This window comes from the organism of the source record quoted next, unplaced genomic scaffold (assembly GCF_019419815.1).
Source record: "Pyrus x bretschneideri cultivar Hongxiangsu unplaced genomic scaffold, Pyrus_bretschneideri_v1 Contig1, whole genome shotgun sequence".
NCBI classification, from domain to species: domain Eukaryota; kingdom Viridiplantae; phylum Streptophyta; class Magnoliopsida; order Rosales; family Rosaceae; genus Pyrus; species Pyrus x bretschneideri.
In genome coordinates, this window is record NW_025999390.1 from 6,376,905 (window position 1) to 6,393,256 (window position 16,352).

Below are 16,352 nucleotides of genomic sequence, written 5' to 3' on the forward strand. Positions count from 1 at the left end.
CACAGTGCTTTCTTCCGCATCACTAGGAAGATGATTCTCAGAAGTGGGCATGCCCCTTGTCCCAATCTTATAGAGAACAACTTTTATAATATGAATACACTATTACTGTAACGTTTTGTATTAATAATAAAACTGTATGTATGAGTTTTTTTTCATACATAGCGTATACCATTAATACGGAACATTACAATAAAAATGTACATGTACCATGTAAGTTGCTCTCGGAAGAAACTCTTTAATTTACCCTAAACTGCAAAATGTTTTACCAGGAAATCAGAAATGTTCTTGGTGCGACAACTGTGAAGTCCATACGTGTAACTATTTTGCAGAGTTGATAGGGATTGGGCAACCCACTCACAAAGTGGGATGAGCATTTCATGAGTATTCCTTCTGACTACCTCTTCCTAGCTACCTCCACTTTTAAGAAGTTATTTGGAGCTTCCTTGGTTACAACCCTCCCCTGGAAATTCACATGAATTAAGTTGAAATGAGTACGGTTAGCAAACTCTAAATTTGTTCATCAAATGATGTTTTTGGTACTCAAGTTATTAAGACTTATAAGTGTTCCTAACCTTTAATAAACTGATGTTTTCAAAACTTTATTTGTATCAAATAAATAATATACTAAACACGTATAATAACATATTATTTAGTGAGCATAGCTAATGACTAACATTATCGTGATTCAAAATTTTGTATAAAACTAATAGATTTTGAGCTTAATCATTGGTTATTATAATTTTTCTATGTTCGAATGAAGACTTAGTGACCCTCTTCCTAGGACACGTGAAGAGTAAGATGTAGCAAATTCCAAATTGGGGTCCTCTTTTGAAGACTTAGTGACCCTCTTGAAGTTGACTTTGTAATAGGACCTTGATCTAATTGAGAATTTTACACAACTGCCATGATTACGTACCATATTCAACACTAATCTACACTAAGGGGAATAGAGGATAATTAATTTGAAACGCAGTGTGTTGAAAAAGAAGGTCATAATCACTAAGGTAATCCACCACTTGCTAAAACTATATTAAAATTATTTTTTTAAAAAAGTAAAAACGATATATTCAGCACTAATCTACACTAAGGGAAATGAAGGATAATTAATTAGGAACGCATTGCGTTGAAGAAGAAGATCCGAATCACCAAGACAATCCACCACTTGCAAATAACTATCTTCTTAAATCCTAATCATGTAGTGCATATAGATGTTGAAACATGTTAGATTTCACTTTCAAAAGATCACTTGATTAAACCATTGCTGCTTTTAGATCTAGGAGCCAAAAGAAGACAAGAAAATGAATGGATTGGTCCCGAAGCATCTCCCTATCTATATGCTATTATATGGGTTATGGAAAGCATTGCACACCATGAAAATTGAATGTAGCTAGAGAGATGAACAATTCAATCATGGGACATGAAAGGAGATGTACAGATGATAAGAAGTTGGGCAAATATTTGATGGGATCACATGGATGAATGTGAGACACCAGTGAAAGATGTCCTTAGCCTAATGTAGGTAGCAAACCACACTTGGTGGTGGGAAAGTGTACAAATGTAAAACATTAGATTTTTGTATTTGGAAAAAGCCTAAGCTCATGAAATGTTTCCAACTATTAGGGTACAAAGATTAGAGCACACAAGGGCATACACCTAACCCTAGCCAGTTAGTGGTGGAGGGTTTTTGGCATGTGAAGTTGTCACAAGTGCAGAGAAAGTTGTACACAAAACACAAGGCTGGCTACATCGAAAGATTTAGGACCATTGCCTGTGAACCGACCTTTTTGTTATCTTGTAAGAATCTAATCCTACCCAAAATATGGTGGGGAGAGAGAGAGAGAGAGGAAAGGTGGGGGGAAAGTCATGAAATCCATGATTTGCTTGGGGAGAGAGTCCACAAAAGAAACCCACTAAAGAGATAAAGCTTTTAGCTCTTGGAGCTTTTCTCTCTCTCTCCATAGTGGAATGGTGATTGTGAATAAGATGGCTTTGAGGTCCCAACTTTGCAGCAGCAGCATCGTCTGCATAATTATAATCTCCTGCAACTAAACCTACACAAAGTGGGAAAAAGACCCACGAGCCTTCTGTTTTCTTTACATGTGAAAGCCACTAGTGTATACATTCATATATATATATATATATATATATATATATATATATATAATTTTGTGCGTGTGCATATGTATATCTACATAAAGAGGGGTGTCTGTTATTTCCCTCAATAGTCGTTTAATTTATTTCCTCCAATCTTATTTGATACTTGTATAAATAGCAACTGCATTTGCCTTTGCCTTTGCCTTCCTCATCCTTCCTATTTTCTTGCCCACCGCCCATTTCTTTTGTACCTATAATTTTTGGTATTTTTTGGAACTTTCTTCCTTAAATCTTTTGTAGCATGCATGCTGATGTTATGGTGCTCCATCTATTCGAATTTCGGAATTTCCTTCACAATTAGCAGTGGACCAGACCAAATAGTGATCCACTTGACCATCTCAGGTCAAAATTTGTACGCGAGGGGCTTTTTTTGTGTACGTTGATGTCTAAAGATGATACCTAATATAACCCAATAAGAGTTTTATAACTTTTTTTGTTTGTGACCTAGTTTTGTTTTTGTTTGATGATTTGTGACCAAGTTAGAATATGGCGTATTAGTTTGAAATTGTAGGAAATCAGAATTTGAGCGACTCGTTACATGTAAGAAGTCAAACAGTGTTAAAAAATGTAAGTAATCATTCTTCCTTACAGACATCAGAGTTTGAGTGACTCATTACATGTAAGGAGTCAAACAATGTTAAAAAGGAAAACGTCGCCAAGCTAAGTTATATGAGTTAATCTAACCCGAATAAAAAGGGGGAAATTTTGGTTGTGCAAAGATTTTGAATAAAAATTGAGCTTACAACACCAAACATATTTCCATGAGGCAGTTGGGGGCTCAGAAAAATGTTGGCAATTTCAAATTGCAAGACTAGCTGTTGGTCATTGACTTGTTGCCCGAGTAAGAGTTGAACAAAACCAAAGCAAATACTAAAGGTAACATGATTCACCATTTGAGCCCCAAAGGCTTCTTCCAGTATAATGATTAATTCTGTCAAACCATCCACGAAATACAGTATATAGATACTAGGATTTGCAAAATGGGAATTCCGGAAGAAAAAACTAAAAAAATTACGCGTCAACCCCTCGAGGATTTACAAATGTGTTAGCAAGTAAAAGAATGTAAGCGACAATGGACTCAAACTATAGGGATCATAAACAGTGATCCGGACTCCATCAAGTTTTCCTTCAGGCAGTGAAGCATCTCCGCCATCAGTCTTGCTGCCCGAATGCCAAAATCAACTTTCAACCATTGGTTCGGGGTCGGATGATGGTTCTGTGAATAGGAGAGATCTGTTGGATTGACGTACAGAATTGAATAGAATGTCCTTGATAACCCGAGCAAAAAGCAATAAGAGCAAACTCTGTTAATTAAGGACAAAATGGACGCTACCCACTGCACAAAGCAAACAGAGGATATATGAAGATTGGCACGGCCAGGGGTTACCTGTGACATCAGACCATGCACCTGCTCGACAGTTATCTTCGCGCTGTCACGAGTAATTTTGGCAAGTTGGGATTCTTCCTGCAAATTCATTAAGCCATTAGGTAATCTGCAACTCGAATGGTGGTTAAAACAGTAACAAGATTCTCATTATGTAACATCCTTCTCTCAATCCCAAATCTGTCCTGCACAGGAATGAAATCACCCAGGCATGCATTGTTACATTATCTGGATCCAAAAGGCCTCTATTTGGGGGCAAGCGGGACCCACATAAAAAGGATAGCAGAAGAACTATGGATGCTATTTTTGTTGAACAAAAAAGTTTTCTTTTTTAGTGAGTGGCAGGCAAACAGAAATCCATGGCTGCTAGGTTTTAAAACAGAAATCAATGTTGCAGAGAAGATTCAAAAGAGCTGTATTTCTGTTTCCTGGTTTCTTTCGGAAATATAATAAATAAATAAAACTTACTAAACGGGATAATGACATCATGTTCACACATCACATTTGCATTTACATCTACAAGCATAGTCATATAAAATGATGCAAATAGTAAAGGTGTGTATTTGTATAGACTACATGAATATAAGGAGTGGCGCTGAATCCAGACCACCTTCCTTCCCTAACCTTCTAAGTAAGAGTGTGTGTGCGCGTGTGAGTAACAGTTATAGCTGTATGGGTCAAAATCCATATAAAAGACGGTTCTTCTAAATCAAATGAGCGAGATACAGGGAAATGGGAGGAGAGAGTTACCTCTCTCTTTCTTTGTGGGGGTGTAATTAATGGCCCAAAGCGAGAATGAGCCAAATGATTCTCTGCTTGCTCTAGCTTTTCAGCTGGCATGATGCAAAGGACACAACTTAATATTCAGTACATAATCTATCAAACATGTATGGAAAATACTTGAATAGGTAATCTGAGACGGGTAAGAAAGTACCTAGATCAGAAATTTGTCCAGCGACATAGTCTCCATTACCCAATAAAGGTGAGGAGGAAAGAGTATTCACCCAATACTTGTTCCAAAGCAGGTCCAAGAGGTGGGTGTCAAGAGAAGACTTGAAATAAGTGATATCCAGAGAATAATACAAATTAAGTTTTAGACCCACTACAAACCAAAGTTCCGCATAAGAACTCTAGAATAATAACATTATAACCTGTTTACAGTGAACACCAAAGTCCTCAATTTTGTTCAGTGGAATGGTCTGATACTCAGACGGGTTCATCTGGAGGGATATATCCTTTTGGGTATGTCCTGAATGCACCAATGTCAACCTTTCCAGCAGACACTCTCCGAGTTGGATCAATAACAACGGCCAAAAGGGGCTCCTGATATTGCTGGTTCAGCATCTGTGTTGAAACATCAATACCCAAAAGCCAGCATCCATAACCCGGATGAGAATGTTACCACCCAACCACATTCTCCAACCGCCCTGCCTACACAATAAAACGCTCAGCAAGCCAGCTCTAGAATTTAGGATTTTAGAGTGGCACTAGGGTTTTTCGATACCACATTGAGCAATTTCCACCAAAGCAGCAATTCAATGACGCAATAGCCCAACAAAAACAGCAACTAGGGTTTCTGAAAGCCCAAAAGTTCAAGCTCTAAACATTGAAAAATACTAATAAATTCGAAAAAATAATCTAAAAAAATCACAGACCTGCTTGTTAGTCTGGGAGAACTCCACCATATACTCATACGCATCGGCCTGAGCATTAACCCTAGTCTCAGTCCCTTCAACCGGCAAAGCAAAAGCATCAATGACGATAATGGCGTCGCCGTCGGTCTTGCCCTGCATGAGGCCCATGAACTCGATGGTCCCGCCAGAACGGGCGTGCACCACCATCTTCAAGAGCGCAAGGGCGGAGATCTTAACGCGCTTGAAGTAGTGGGGGTCGTTGGCCCAGGGCTTCTCCTGTTGGAACTTGGCCTGCGCTGCCTCGTCGTAGTAGAATATGGCGTCGGCCGTCGTGCCCACCTTCGGCTTCGCAACGCTCGGCGGCGTGTCCATGGGGTTTATGTTGTTCTCGAGCTCCCCTGCTGGGCTAATTGCGCATCCATGGTGTTTGTGAAAATGTATCTGAGAGACTCTACCGCGTTTCTCTCTTTGATCTTTGATGTGTATACGACAGTGACTCTGTAATTTTTTGGGCAAGTTTTAAGGGTTTAAAATTTTATTTTTATTTTTTTGAACAAAAGGGTTCAAATTGCTAAAGAGAAATACTTCACTTCCTTTAATTGGGATAATATTTTTTGTATTTGTTAAAAAAAAAAAAATTGTTAAAGAGAAGGGATCAGTGAAATCGAATCCGCAACATAAAGTGATTGCTTAGACTACTTTCAAACCATTTGTGATAAAAAATATATATATATATATTTACTTCTAAAAAACGATATGTTACTTTAAAAGTTTAAACTAATTTACAAAGTAGAGATTTGGACTTAGGTGTTCTAGGAGATGCACTTCCGTTCTAGCCAATACAGCTACGCCTATGTTTGTTGGAGCAAAAGATTATTATGAATTGTTTTGTTTATTACAATTCAATGTAGCATACTAGCCTGGAACTTTAAATTAATTCTTTGCACTTGCAATCGCCTTTTTGGTTAACAAAGGGGCTCAAAACCAATTAGTGTAAATCATACGAAGGTCGAGAGGTCCCAGCAGTTTCAGACACTTAACAATTGCCTACAAGGAGGATGATGCTCGGAAGAGATCCAACCGAGATCGAACGATAAGCTCGAATTAGTCAGTTCATAAACAGGAAAATCATTACAATTGCAAGGTTCAGCCGACATGAGAAAATTAGGAGAGCTGTTACAACACATTTTGCATACTCAAACAGGTGGTTTTCACACTTACAATCAAATAGGAACACTCTAACTCTTAAGTCTAGCTAAACGTGGGCTAAAACCCGCGGCGTGATTCCTACCCTGTTGACCTGGAACCTGAACAAAACGAAACACACTTGCAAAATTACATGGGTTAGTACAAAATAAATTACACTGTAAGGTACAGAAGCCACAATTCAGTGTTATTTGCCCCGTGACCGGCCTCTCCTGTTGTATCTGGTCAGTCTCTTTCCCTTCTGCTTCTCCACAACAGTGTCAGTCTTGGCTACCGGGCTTGGCTGGGTCAGCTCCTGTGATAAGTCATCGGGCATGCTATAGCTGTTTTGGGAGCCACTGGCAACAAAATCATTGTCCTTTGTGACATCGATATAATTTTCAATCAGTTCATGGACCTCAACAGTAGCTTCATTCAAATAAGCGCCATCGTTTTCCTTTGTGCCACCAATATCATTTTCGTTTATGTTGGTGACCTCGACAGTAGGTTCATTCAAAAACTCACGGATGTCATCTAAAGTGAGATCTGTAGCAGCGATCTCATGACTTGAGCTGACTGGATTACTTTCCCCGTTGAGCACGGAGTTTTCTGCTGTATTCAACCGTGCAGACAAACTGAAACAAGGAAAAGCCAATGCAATAAGATTACACAGATAATGCAGCACCAAAACAATGACGTCAACGACTGCTTACCCAGCTACTGAAGAAGGGAAACCATTTGCGGTATAAGCACTTCTTGATGCAGTCACTTCTGTCATCGAGCATGTTGCATCGTGTAATTTTGAATCTGGAACTGCAAAGTAAATTGAATATAAATACGAACGCCTGATGCACAACCAAATGCCTAGTCAAATATCAACTACTATTTAACAACCGAAGTTCAAAGATTTATGAATGCCAACTTTCAGACAGGATAAATTATTCAGTACAAAATAGAACTACGTCACCCTAGCTACATACATAGTCTTCCATCCCACTAAAACAATGGCAATCTGGAATTATATTACTTGCTGACACAAAATGGTAAGAATATCATGCATGGCACGTCAAGTAAAATAGTTTTAGGTAATAGCTCATATTATTCCATTGGAAAAGAAGACCACGTGAGTTTAACTTGTCCTCCCATAGTATTAAGTCTTTTGAATAAGTCCTACCTGAATAAAGTGTTTACATTCTGATTTTAAAGCACATATTTAGCGATGATATACCACCGAACAGTAAATACACAGTTCACACTAGTTATGTAGCCAGACAAACGAAATTCCTTTGCAGCATATACATATTAATACAATACATGTGAATGCCCAAATGGCCAGCACAACATGAAACGTATAACCTGTACAATAACAACACAAATGTGTCTAGTGCTTATATAACCCAAACAACTACAGGGTCGAAAAAGTTCACCTTGTATGGTTCCTCCGACCACTGGATTTTGTTGTTCAGACCCACTTGTGTCCTTATGTCCATCAAAATCACCACCACCAGCATCACTGTGACAGATAAGGGGATTTGAATATTATAAGCCAAAACAACTATAGACCTTATCGGGCACAAAAAGGCAAAATAAAAGAGGAGGGGGCCCGAGGGAAAGATCAAAATCACCAACCCAAACTAGTCACAGTACAGAATGGGACTTAGGCACAGCTTGGCCCTTGTATCAGACTTGCTCAACAATAGTAGTTACTGAGTCACTACAAAAATATGTGGACGCTAGAAAATGAAATATCAACTATTACTTGCCCATTTTTAAGTTTTATTTAGAACTGCTCCTCAAACACAGAAGTCGTGTTATTTGGAGACAGAGTAGATGTTACCCGATAAGTATTGCCATGTCTTGTCATCTTTTGTTCAGATGACACCTTTAATTAAACTACAAGTTGACATGCATTACCAACAACTTTAGGTTAACTACAAGCTGATGTTTAAAATGGAACCTGTATTCTAATAACAATTTTTGTACGCATTGAATGATTTGTGAAGGAGCTATAAGAATTAGTTGACGGAATTTTATTTGGCTAATTAAGCTACAATTGTGTGAAGGAGCTAACCTTGGAGCAGTCTTGATATATTCAGATGCCTCGAGTCGTTGTCCAGAGCTAAACATCTCCTCTAAGGCATTCTGAGTACCTATTCGATGGATAAACTTAGTGAGTAAAAGATGAATTAGATGGTATAATATACCCATACATATGCAGTAACATGCACAATAAGCATGATCGTTATCCATCGGAAGAAGATAAAAGTGAAAATTAGAAGAAGCATCACCCTTGCCATCCATAGAAGCGGCATCTGAATCCTTCACAAAAAGAAAAGAAAAGGTTATAAAAAGATATCTACTAGCTCAATCTTCATCAGACTTAAATTGAGTTTAAAGAAAATTAAACAAACCATATGTTAGTAGTCAAATTGCAACAAAATGATATATATGCATAAACAGTTCTGGTGAATTTCTTTAGAACTGATAATTACCGGAAGTGGCAAATCTTGTTTCTGCAATCCATACTCTGCCTTCTCCGAAACTGAAAGAGCAGAAGATGAGTTCTGCATGTTAGATTTTCAAAAATTTAATTTCCTTATACTCTAAAAATTAAGGGGGATGTTAATGGCTCTCCAAAATGGTCACCTTGCACTACTTTTTTGTTCATTTTTCTCTAAACTCATTTTGGTTAAAGTGTATTTGGAAATTGTTAAAGACAACATTTTTATTGGTTGACCTAAGAGAATGAGAACCCCTATTGTGTCTTCGCCAAAACTGAAACAGAAGTCCCACATGTTAGATTCCTAAGTGTTAATTTCCTTACATTCAAAAAGTTACAGGAGAGTGTTATTGGCACTCCAAAATATTCATTTTGCACAACTGTTCTCCACAATTTTTCTCCTTTCTTGATAATATCAGTTTCATAGAAGTGTTACTAATAATTGTATCAACAAATTTTGAGATTAAAATGCGTTTAAAGACTATTTTGGAAAGCCAATAAAGGCTCCCATAAACTATAGAATGATGCAATTGATTCATCTACTGAGGACAAGATTATTGGACTAAACCAACAAATTTACTTCATGCCAGTAAAGAAAAGATACCGTCAGAGCCATTGGATGCAGTTATTCCTAAGGACAAGTTCAAATTCGAACCTATGGCATTTTTACAATTGTGAAGTTTATCTCCCACATCATCTTCTCGTTGGCCACCTGGCAAAGAGCCCAAGACACTTCTTTTTTCTAAAGCAGATGCGGACCAATCAATTCTGGTAGAAGGTAGGGACCTCAGCAATTCTTCAGTTGCCTTAGATCGCACTCTTCGTATTTCCTCCTGAATATTCCAGGACCCACTAGCTGGGGCGTCCCTTTTCGGCTGTGCATTAAAATCAATTAGCACAATCATATCAATAACCAGAGGCATTCCCTAATTTCTGTTTCACTCATTTAAAACACAGAAAACAGAAAGAAAGAAAGAAAGAAACATGTGAGGTTCAACATCAACATCCAAGGTTTTACTTATTTAAGTTGCATTTTTCTTAATAAATGGCCACTACACATTTACGGGTCGGGATCGTTCACATGCAAATCCTATAGCTCCTTATTGTGCAACATGGAACTGTTCAACATTTTCCACCCTACTCAGATTTGGAAATCAAAAGCTCCTCCAAAAGTCAAAGTGCTTGCGTGGTTAGTGGCTATTGGGAAGGTCAACACCTGTGAACAAGTTCAAAAGCGAAGGCATTTCATTTGCATTTCTCCTCAGCGGGGCAGTTTGTTAAATCAGAGGAGAAGAGTGTTAATAATGTTTTTTCTCCAGTGTTCTCACTCGATACAGCTGTGGTGAAAATTGTTCAAGGAAGTTAGAGCAAGAGGGTTATTCCAAGGGGATATTTTGAGCTTCTAAACACCAACTTTGAGGCTTTTAGGAAAAGGGAAGACAGCTAAAGCTTTGTGGAGCTGTTTGGTGTCGACAGTTTTTTGGAACATTTGGATGGAGAGTAATAGAAGAATTTTTAAGGATTATAAGGGAGTGGAAGTAGAGGAACTATGGGGTAGAGTTAGATATTGGGCAGCCCTCTGGGCATCAGTTTCAAATGATTTCGGGGATTATTCTTTTTCTTATATAGTGATGGATGTGTTAGCAGCCGTAAAATGAATTTGGTTCAGCTTAGTTAGTAGTAAAGTGGTCCTACTTGAAAGGTCTTAGCTAGTTTTTCTAGTTGGTGGATTTCTTATCCACTTCTTGTAATTCCTTCTATTGTTTTAGTAAAATTCCGTAGTTTCTTAAAAAAATAAATGAGAAAAAAAAAATTCTGTCATGCTTCAACATGTTCCCAGATGTGAGTGACAATGCCGTCATTGGACCCAACCAGTTGTCTTGACACGTGAATACCCACTCTACTCCATCTTTCTAGGTTAATGTTTGGCTTGTTTGCCAAAATATTAAATCACTAACTTTTTCAAGGGTTTCTCTGCATTTTACAACTTTACAAGCTATCCTTGATTACAAAACAAGTTAAAATTTAACTTTTTCAATAATGTTCGAGTCTAGAATCTAAATCCTACCTGTCACAAACCCAAAAGCGAAAAAGATATGCCGAGAAAATTTCCAAATGGTACCTTGGATGTAGGCGCAGAATTGCCACCAGTTGAATATGGGGTTTCTTCGTCGAAACGTTGCATCCCTATTGATGACGGAGATCTCAGTTCTCCATGCTTAATAGAAGGAGATGCCCATGAAGGACGTGCCCGCATATACACTTTGGCCACATCCACTGGTGAACCACCTTCGTCTTCACCACCCTGCACCAACAGAAACAAATTGAAAATGTGAACAAGGTAGTATTCTCCTTTTCTTTCTTAGAAAACACACTGGTATACTGAAAAGTAGGTATACTGAAAGTACTAAATTGTAATACATCAAACTTTGGTACCTCAACAAATTGCTAACATAAGCTCAAGGAGAAGGTATATCATATATCTTCGGTGTAGTTTTCTTTCATCAAAAGATTAGAAAGCTTACAATTTCTTATTTGACATAAAAAGACAACTTATAGAAGATTTCATCCCAAAAACAAAATGCCAGACATGAGGAAGAGACAGAGAGCACATGACAACCATGATATAATACCAGAGGAAGGAGCACTGATAGCCATGATTTAATACCAGAGGAAGGAGCACTAACTTGAGGAAACATGAGAGAGCTCAAGGTGTGGGTCCCATGATCCAAAACTGGCTTTGAAGTTGATCCCAATCTCTTCTCACTCAACCATTTTTTTGCCTCCATAGCAGGAGACTCTACATCTGCAATGCAATTAACACCAAAATTCAAATGTCGAAAATTGGTAAAATTTCTAGACCTATAACTGTAACCACTTTCACTGGCAACTGTTTTGTTAGGTGTCTCACCTGGTCTTGTATTCTCTGCATCTTCAGCATTTGTAAAACCTACGACTCTTGATTTAATAATCTTTATTAATCTACCACATTCTTCCCTGGTCAAAGGCAACGTTGAAGTCAAATAACTGATTAATAAGAATAAAGAATAATCAGCAGAAAGGTTGCATGATACACAACATTTTATGGAAACCTCTCTTGTACACAGATTTCAAACCAAAACAGTGCATAAATCCTACAAACATTATACTCATGGTAAGGTGCTTAAATTGATGACAAGGTCAATGACTCAATGCAAGTCCTAAACTTAAAGTGTGAACAACCACAGCTAAGCATAAATCCGTAAGAAAATATTCTAGAAATCAAGGTTCAATAACCTGAGATTCATTGAAGTAGAATAAGAACTTATAGAGCTCAATGCAGGAAATAAATTAGAATATTATAAAGACACAAACAAATGTCTAACAAACATTACAAGTCTAATATAAGAAGTGGAAGAAGAACGAAGCGAGCAATAACCAAGGAAAATCCAAATGTGAAATATAAAAGTATAATGTTTCATCTTGAATATCAAGGAGCTGCAGCATTACCTCGAGAAGGTCTCCTGGATAAGCAGTTGTTCAATTACATGCTTGTTGTCGCTCTTCCCTAGTGTTGATGGGGGCTCCTTCCCAAGGAACTTGATCTCTTCTGATGTCCCATTCCTCTAATTCAACAACAAAAATCAACATTGCATGTCTAATACAACAAAATGAAACTCCCAAATCTAAGAAAAAGTTGTTTAACTACAGGTACTTTGTTACAGTTCATAGTCCCAGGACAGCCCTGAAATTTATCCCTCTCAAAATTCTTGGTAGGCCCATATCATTATCATATCCTTTTCTTACTCAACTAAATTGCTTACCACAATCTTTTCCATAACTTTAATTAACCTATTGGAAGCATCCTTAAAGTTCCGCCTGCACTGCTATAAGAAATTACCACAACCACCTTTATATTCTTTATCAGCCCCACAACCCTAAACTTTTGCACCCCGAGTATACAAATTCTAAACCAATTTTCTACAACCTCTGTTTTGAACCATAATTCATGATCTAGTCTGCTAGATCCCACTACACGAGTGAAAGTACGCTAATTCCCAAGTTCTTAATTCGCATGCTTCCTAAATTCGTGCATTTATCCATGGGCATGAAATTACTGTTTAAAACATCTAGTACAACTGTACAAGTTCTTTCAAGTGCTGAAAAGAATTGCACAATTATAAGCATAATGATGCCTTCAACACAACACAACAATACAACATGTAGAACCATTACCTTATTCAATCCATCATCTTCCTGCATCGAGATATCTTCATCATCATCATCATCAGCCCCATCCTCTGAAAAAAATAGACAAGAACTCTTGTAAAAGGCCACGAAAACCGACAGTCCAGCATTCTTTTTTCTTCATTAAAGCACAAAACTTCCATACACTTCATATATAAAATAAACCGAAATCTGCAAAAACTTTGCTATGTTCAAATTATAATGATTATGAATTCGAAAAAAAAATTGCCACTGTATTTTAATGTGCTCCAAAATTCGAAGCATGTAGCACACAATTGGAGCAGTAAACAATCTCTAATTTTCTTAGCACCAAAACCTAATAGACCCACACCTGCCGCATTGTAACTATCGGAAATGAGTACACTATCGATTTCAGGCATTCCTACTCTGAAATTACCAAAAAAAAAAACAAATTAAGCTTCATGCAATCAATGTAAACACATACAAATGCAAAATTAGATTACCTGAAGAGGAAGAAGAAGATGAGGAAGAGTCAGGACCAAAGACGGAGGAAATAATCTTCCCGGCACCGCTGGCAATCTTACGAGTAGGCGAGTAGATGAGCCTGGAGAACCAATTAGGGTTTTCGGGTGGTGCGGGATTGACCAACCTAGGGCGTCCGTAGGGAGTCCTGGCACCGGCGGACCGTCGAGGACGGAAAATTTTCCCGCCAGATCGGGAGTCTAGGGCTCGGCGAGATCTGGAAGTGGTAGCGGTGGCGGTGGTGTCCATTGTCGCGGGGAGGCAAAAAGGGAGGGAATGGGAAATAGATAGAAGTCCGTTGTGGAGGTTAAAAATGGGAGTTGGGAGTTTGTGTGCGTTTTTGGCAAAATCCCTGTCTCTTCAGAAAATTCTATTCGTTGAGGTTTGTGACCGTTGTTACTATTTTTTTTATTCGGACCTACTTTTTTTATTCTTTTGGATTTTCAATTTCGAACCCTTTACTTGAGGTAATTGTTGGTGTACTCAACCAATCAACCAATTAACCAATCAGAACCGTTTATTTTTTTACTTCGTTTGCTCATTCATATATCTCAAATAAATCATTTGTCTTTTAGCAAAATGATAGTATTAGCGGATTAGTTAGTTATTATTATTATTTTTATTATATTTTTTTAAAAAATGAGGATAATTGGTGGCAAACTATAATTATCCATTCATTTCAGAAGTTGAGAAGACTCACAGAGGCATTTCAACCTCTTCCTGGCCACAAATCTAGCTTCCACATCAGCAGCGTGTTTCAAATCCGATACCTTCATGTTTTTAGTTTTTAGTTATTATAGGAGATTGATATTTGAATAATAAAAGACTTGTGTTTTAGCACCAATACACCACTTTCTAGCATTGTGGTAAAACATCATCGGCATACAATAACAATTGAGGAGGATAAGGAGGCAGGTATACCTCAATAATGATTATGGCATGTATATGGTCAAGATTTATTAATCATAATTGACGTGAATAAGGGGTTGTACCTTAGTGTTGTTCTTCAATTTTTGAAAGAGATGTGTTTATTAATTAACTCAAATTATAATATGTACTATAAGTACTATAGTCTAATATAATATGTCAACCATATCAGTTTTTTTATCTATTTATTAAAATTCAAACTTAACTGTAAAAAAAAAGTATATTGGTCTAGCACTTTAACCTTTTTTTTTTTTTTTTTAATTTATTTATTTTTTATATAAAACACAGCCTAACACTTTAACTAAGACCATATTAGTACATGCCTACCTATTTTGTATTTATGAACATTATATGTTTTTGTGGTGCGAGTCGGAGGTCTTTGTCTTTTTCTTTTTGTGTGTGTATTTTTTTAATATTAAATATATATTAACATCAAAAGCTTGAGCAGCTAATGTTATTAAAAACAATAAAATTTAGATTTATGAAATTACATTATTATCTATCATTTTTTTGTGTTATAAAAAATTAAATAACAAAAATTATATTAATATGTAGTTTAGATATATTATAACACTTTGATGGGTTTCTTTTCTTTCAGTTTTTTTATTGGTTTCGGATAAGTTTTTAAAAAGTAACATTTTTTCCATCAATAAAAGGGTGAAAAAATTAAATTAAAAATAAAAGTTATACTAGTGATTCTTCAAGAAAATTACGATTTTGCCTAAAGATTCGCTCCCTGGATCCCATCCGTTTCGCTCTCTTCTCCTGATCTGTCTCCCCTCCGTTTCGCTCTCTCCCTCTCTCGCCATCCATTCGCATTTGTCGTCCCCTCTCTCTCTCTGAATTTTGGGTTTTGGATTCTCTAGCTTTCTGGGGAAATTTATCTTTCCCTCAATGAATCCCCAAAATTCCCAGTCGCCTCCACTTCTCCATTGACCCCTTCTTCCATTCAATTCCCGATCAATCTAGAACATCCTCTTCGATTCGACTCGGGGATGACGCGGGATGCTTTGCTTCAATCGCCACCTCTAACCCGGCCTCCACCTCGCGAGAGGCGCAGGGTCGGCGAGGTAGCAGGCGGCGCCGCGGCTGAGTGTGCGGCGGTGTGCTGCTGCTGCCCATGCAGCGTGATGAATTTGCTGATACTGACGGTGTACAAGGTCCCGAAAGGGATTTGCAGGAAGGCCTTGGCCCACAGGAAGAATAAGCGGCGGTGCTTGGCGGCCCAGAAAAAGGCATTGTTGCAGCCCAGGCCCAATGGGCTCGCCGGCGGCGGGCTTTATAGCGACGACGACGAATTATTCAGGAGAGCGAGCAGTTACAGCGACGTTGACGACGGGAAGGGGAGCGAGGATGAATCGGATGCCGCTGATTTGTTGGAGAAGGAGATATGGGACCGGTTTCACGGTGCCGGATTTTGGAGGAGTGCTTCTCGGATAGATTCGTGATGATGAATGTCGTCGTTCTTTGGATTCCCATGTCGTTTTTCATTTGAATTCGGAATTTTTTTTTTTTTTTTTTTGGGCAAAGAATTGGGGGAATTTGGTTGTTACATAGAGGAGTTGGAGACGTCGTTTTCGTTATGACATGTGGGGTAATGACTGTTCTGCAAATTTGTCTGTCAGTGATTTGTAAATGTGAAATTTTTTAGATTATTGAAGAATTTTTAAAGAACAATAAATATAAATTCGGGTATCATTTTGGATTTTGAGTTAAAATGACATACGATATACACAAATTAGGTTAATTGGTCATAACAGTGTATCATTCAGCCGGAAGCGAGTTCGACTTGAAATTCATAAAATGAGTAGCCTTGATGGTTTGGAAAATCTAAAAACAAGTTCAACTTGAAATTTAT

General features: G+C 37.8%; 2 protein-coding genes and 1 pseudogene across 4 annotated transcripts; 1 reads left to right on the forward strand and 2 right to left on the reverse strand.

Annotated features, from left to right (window-relative positions):
* Positions 1 to 3,020: 3,020 nt before the first annotated feature.
* Positions 3,021 to 5,662, reverse strand: LOC108865420 (annotated as a pseudogene).
* Positions 5,663 to 6,512: 850 nt separating this feature from the next.
* Positions 6,513 to 13,938, reverse strand: LOC103953654 (protein KAKU4-like). 3 transcript variants are annotated; one of them, XM_048582258.1, is made up of 13 exons: positions 13,549 to 13,938; positions 13,073 to 13,137; positions 12,347 to 12,462; positions 11,769 to 11,854; positions 11,545 to 11,663; positions 10,980 to 11,162; positions 9,513 to 9,732; positions 8,850 to 8,921; positions 8,646 to 8,669; positions 8,429 to 8,507; positions 7,785 to 7,870; positions 7,071 to 7,164; positions 6,513 to 6,992 (listed from the first exon to the last, which is right to left on the reverse strand). In XM_048582258.1, the coding sequence occupies exons 1-13, from the start codon at positions 13,814 to 13,816 to the stop codon at positions 6,566 to 6,568; spliced, it is 1,839 nt and encodes a 612-aa protein (XP_048438215.1). In that variant the 5' UTR covers positions 13,817 to 13,938; the 3' UTR covers positions 6,513 to 6,565. The 3 variants fall into 3 exon arrangements, with proteins under 3 accessions (XP_048438215.1, XP_048438212.1, XP_048438217.1); XM_048582255.1 differs by having other exon boundaries at positions 7,071 to 7,170; positions 13,549 to 13,936; XM_048582260.1 differs by having other exon boundaries at positions 7,071 to 7,170; positions 8,646 to 8,676; positions 8,850 to 8,899; positions 13,549 to 13,933.
* A 1,551-nt stretch (positions 13,939 to 15,489) lies between these two features.
* On the forward strand, positions 15,490 to 15,942 carry LOC103953653. Its single transcript, XM_009365425.2, has one exon. The coding sequence runs from the start codon at positions 15,490 to 15,492 to the stop codon at positions 15,940 to 15,942; it is 453 nt and encodes a 150-aa protein (XP_009363700.1).
* Positions 15,943 to 16,352: the final 410 nt, after the last annotated feature.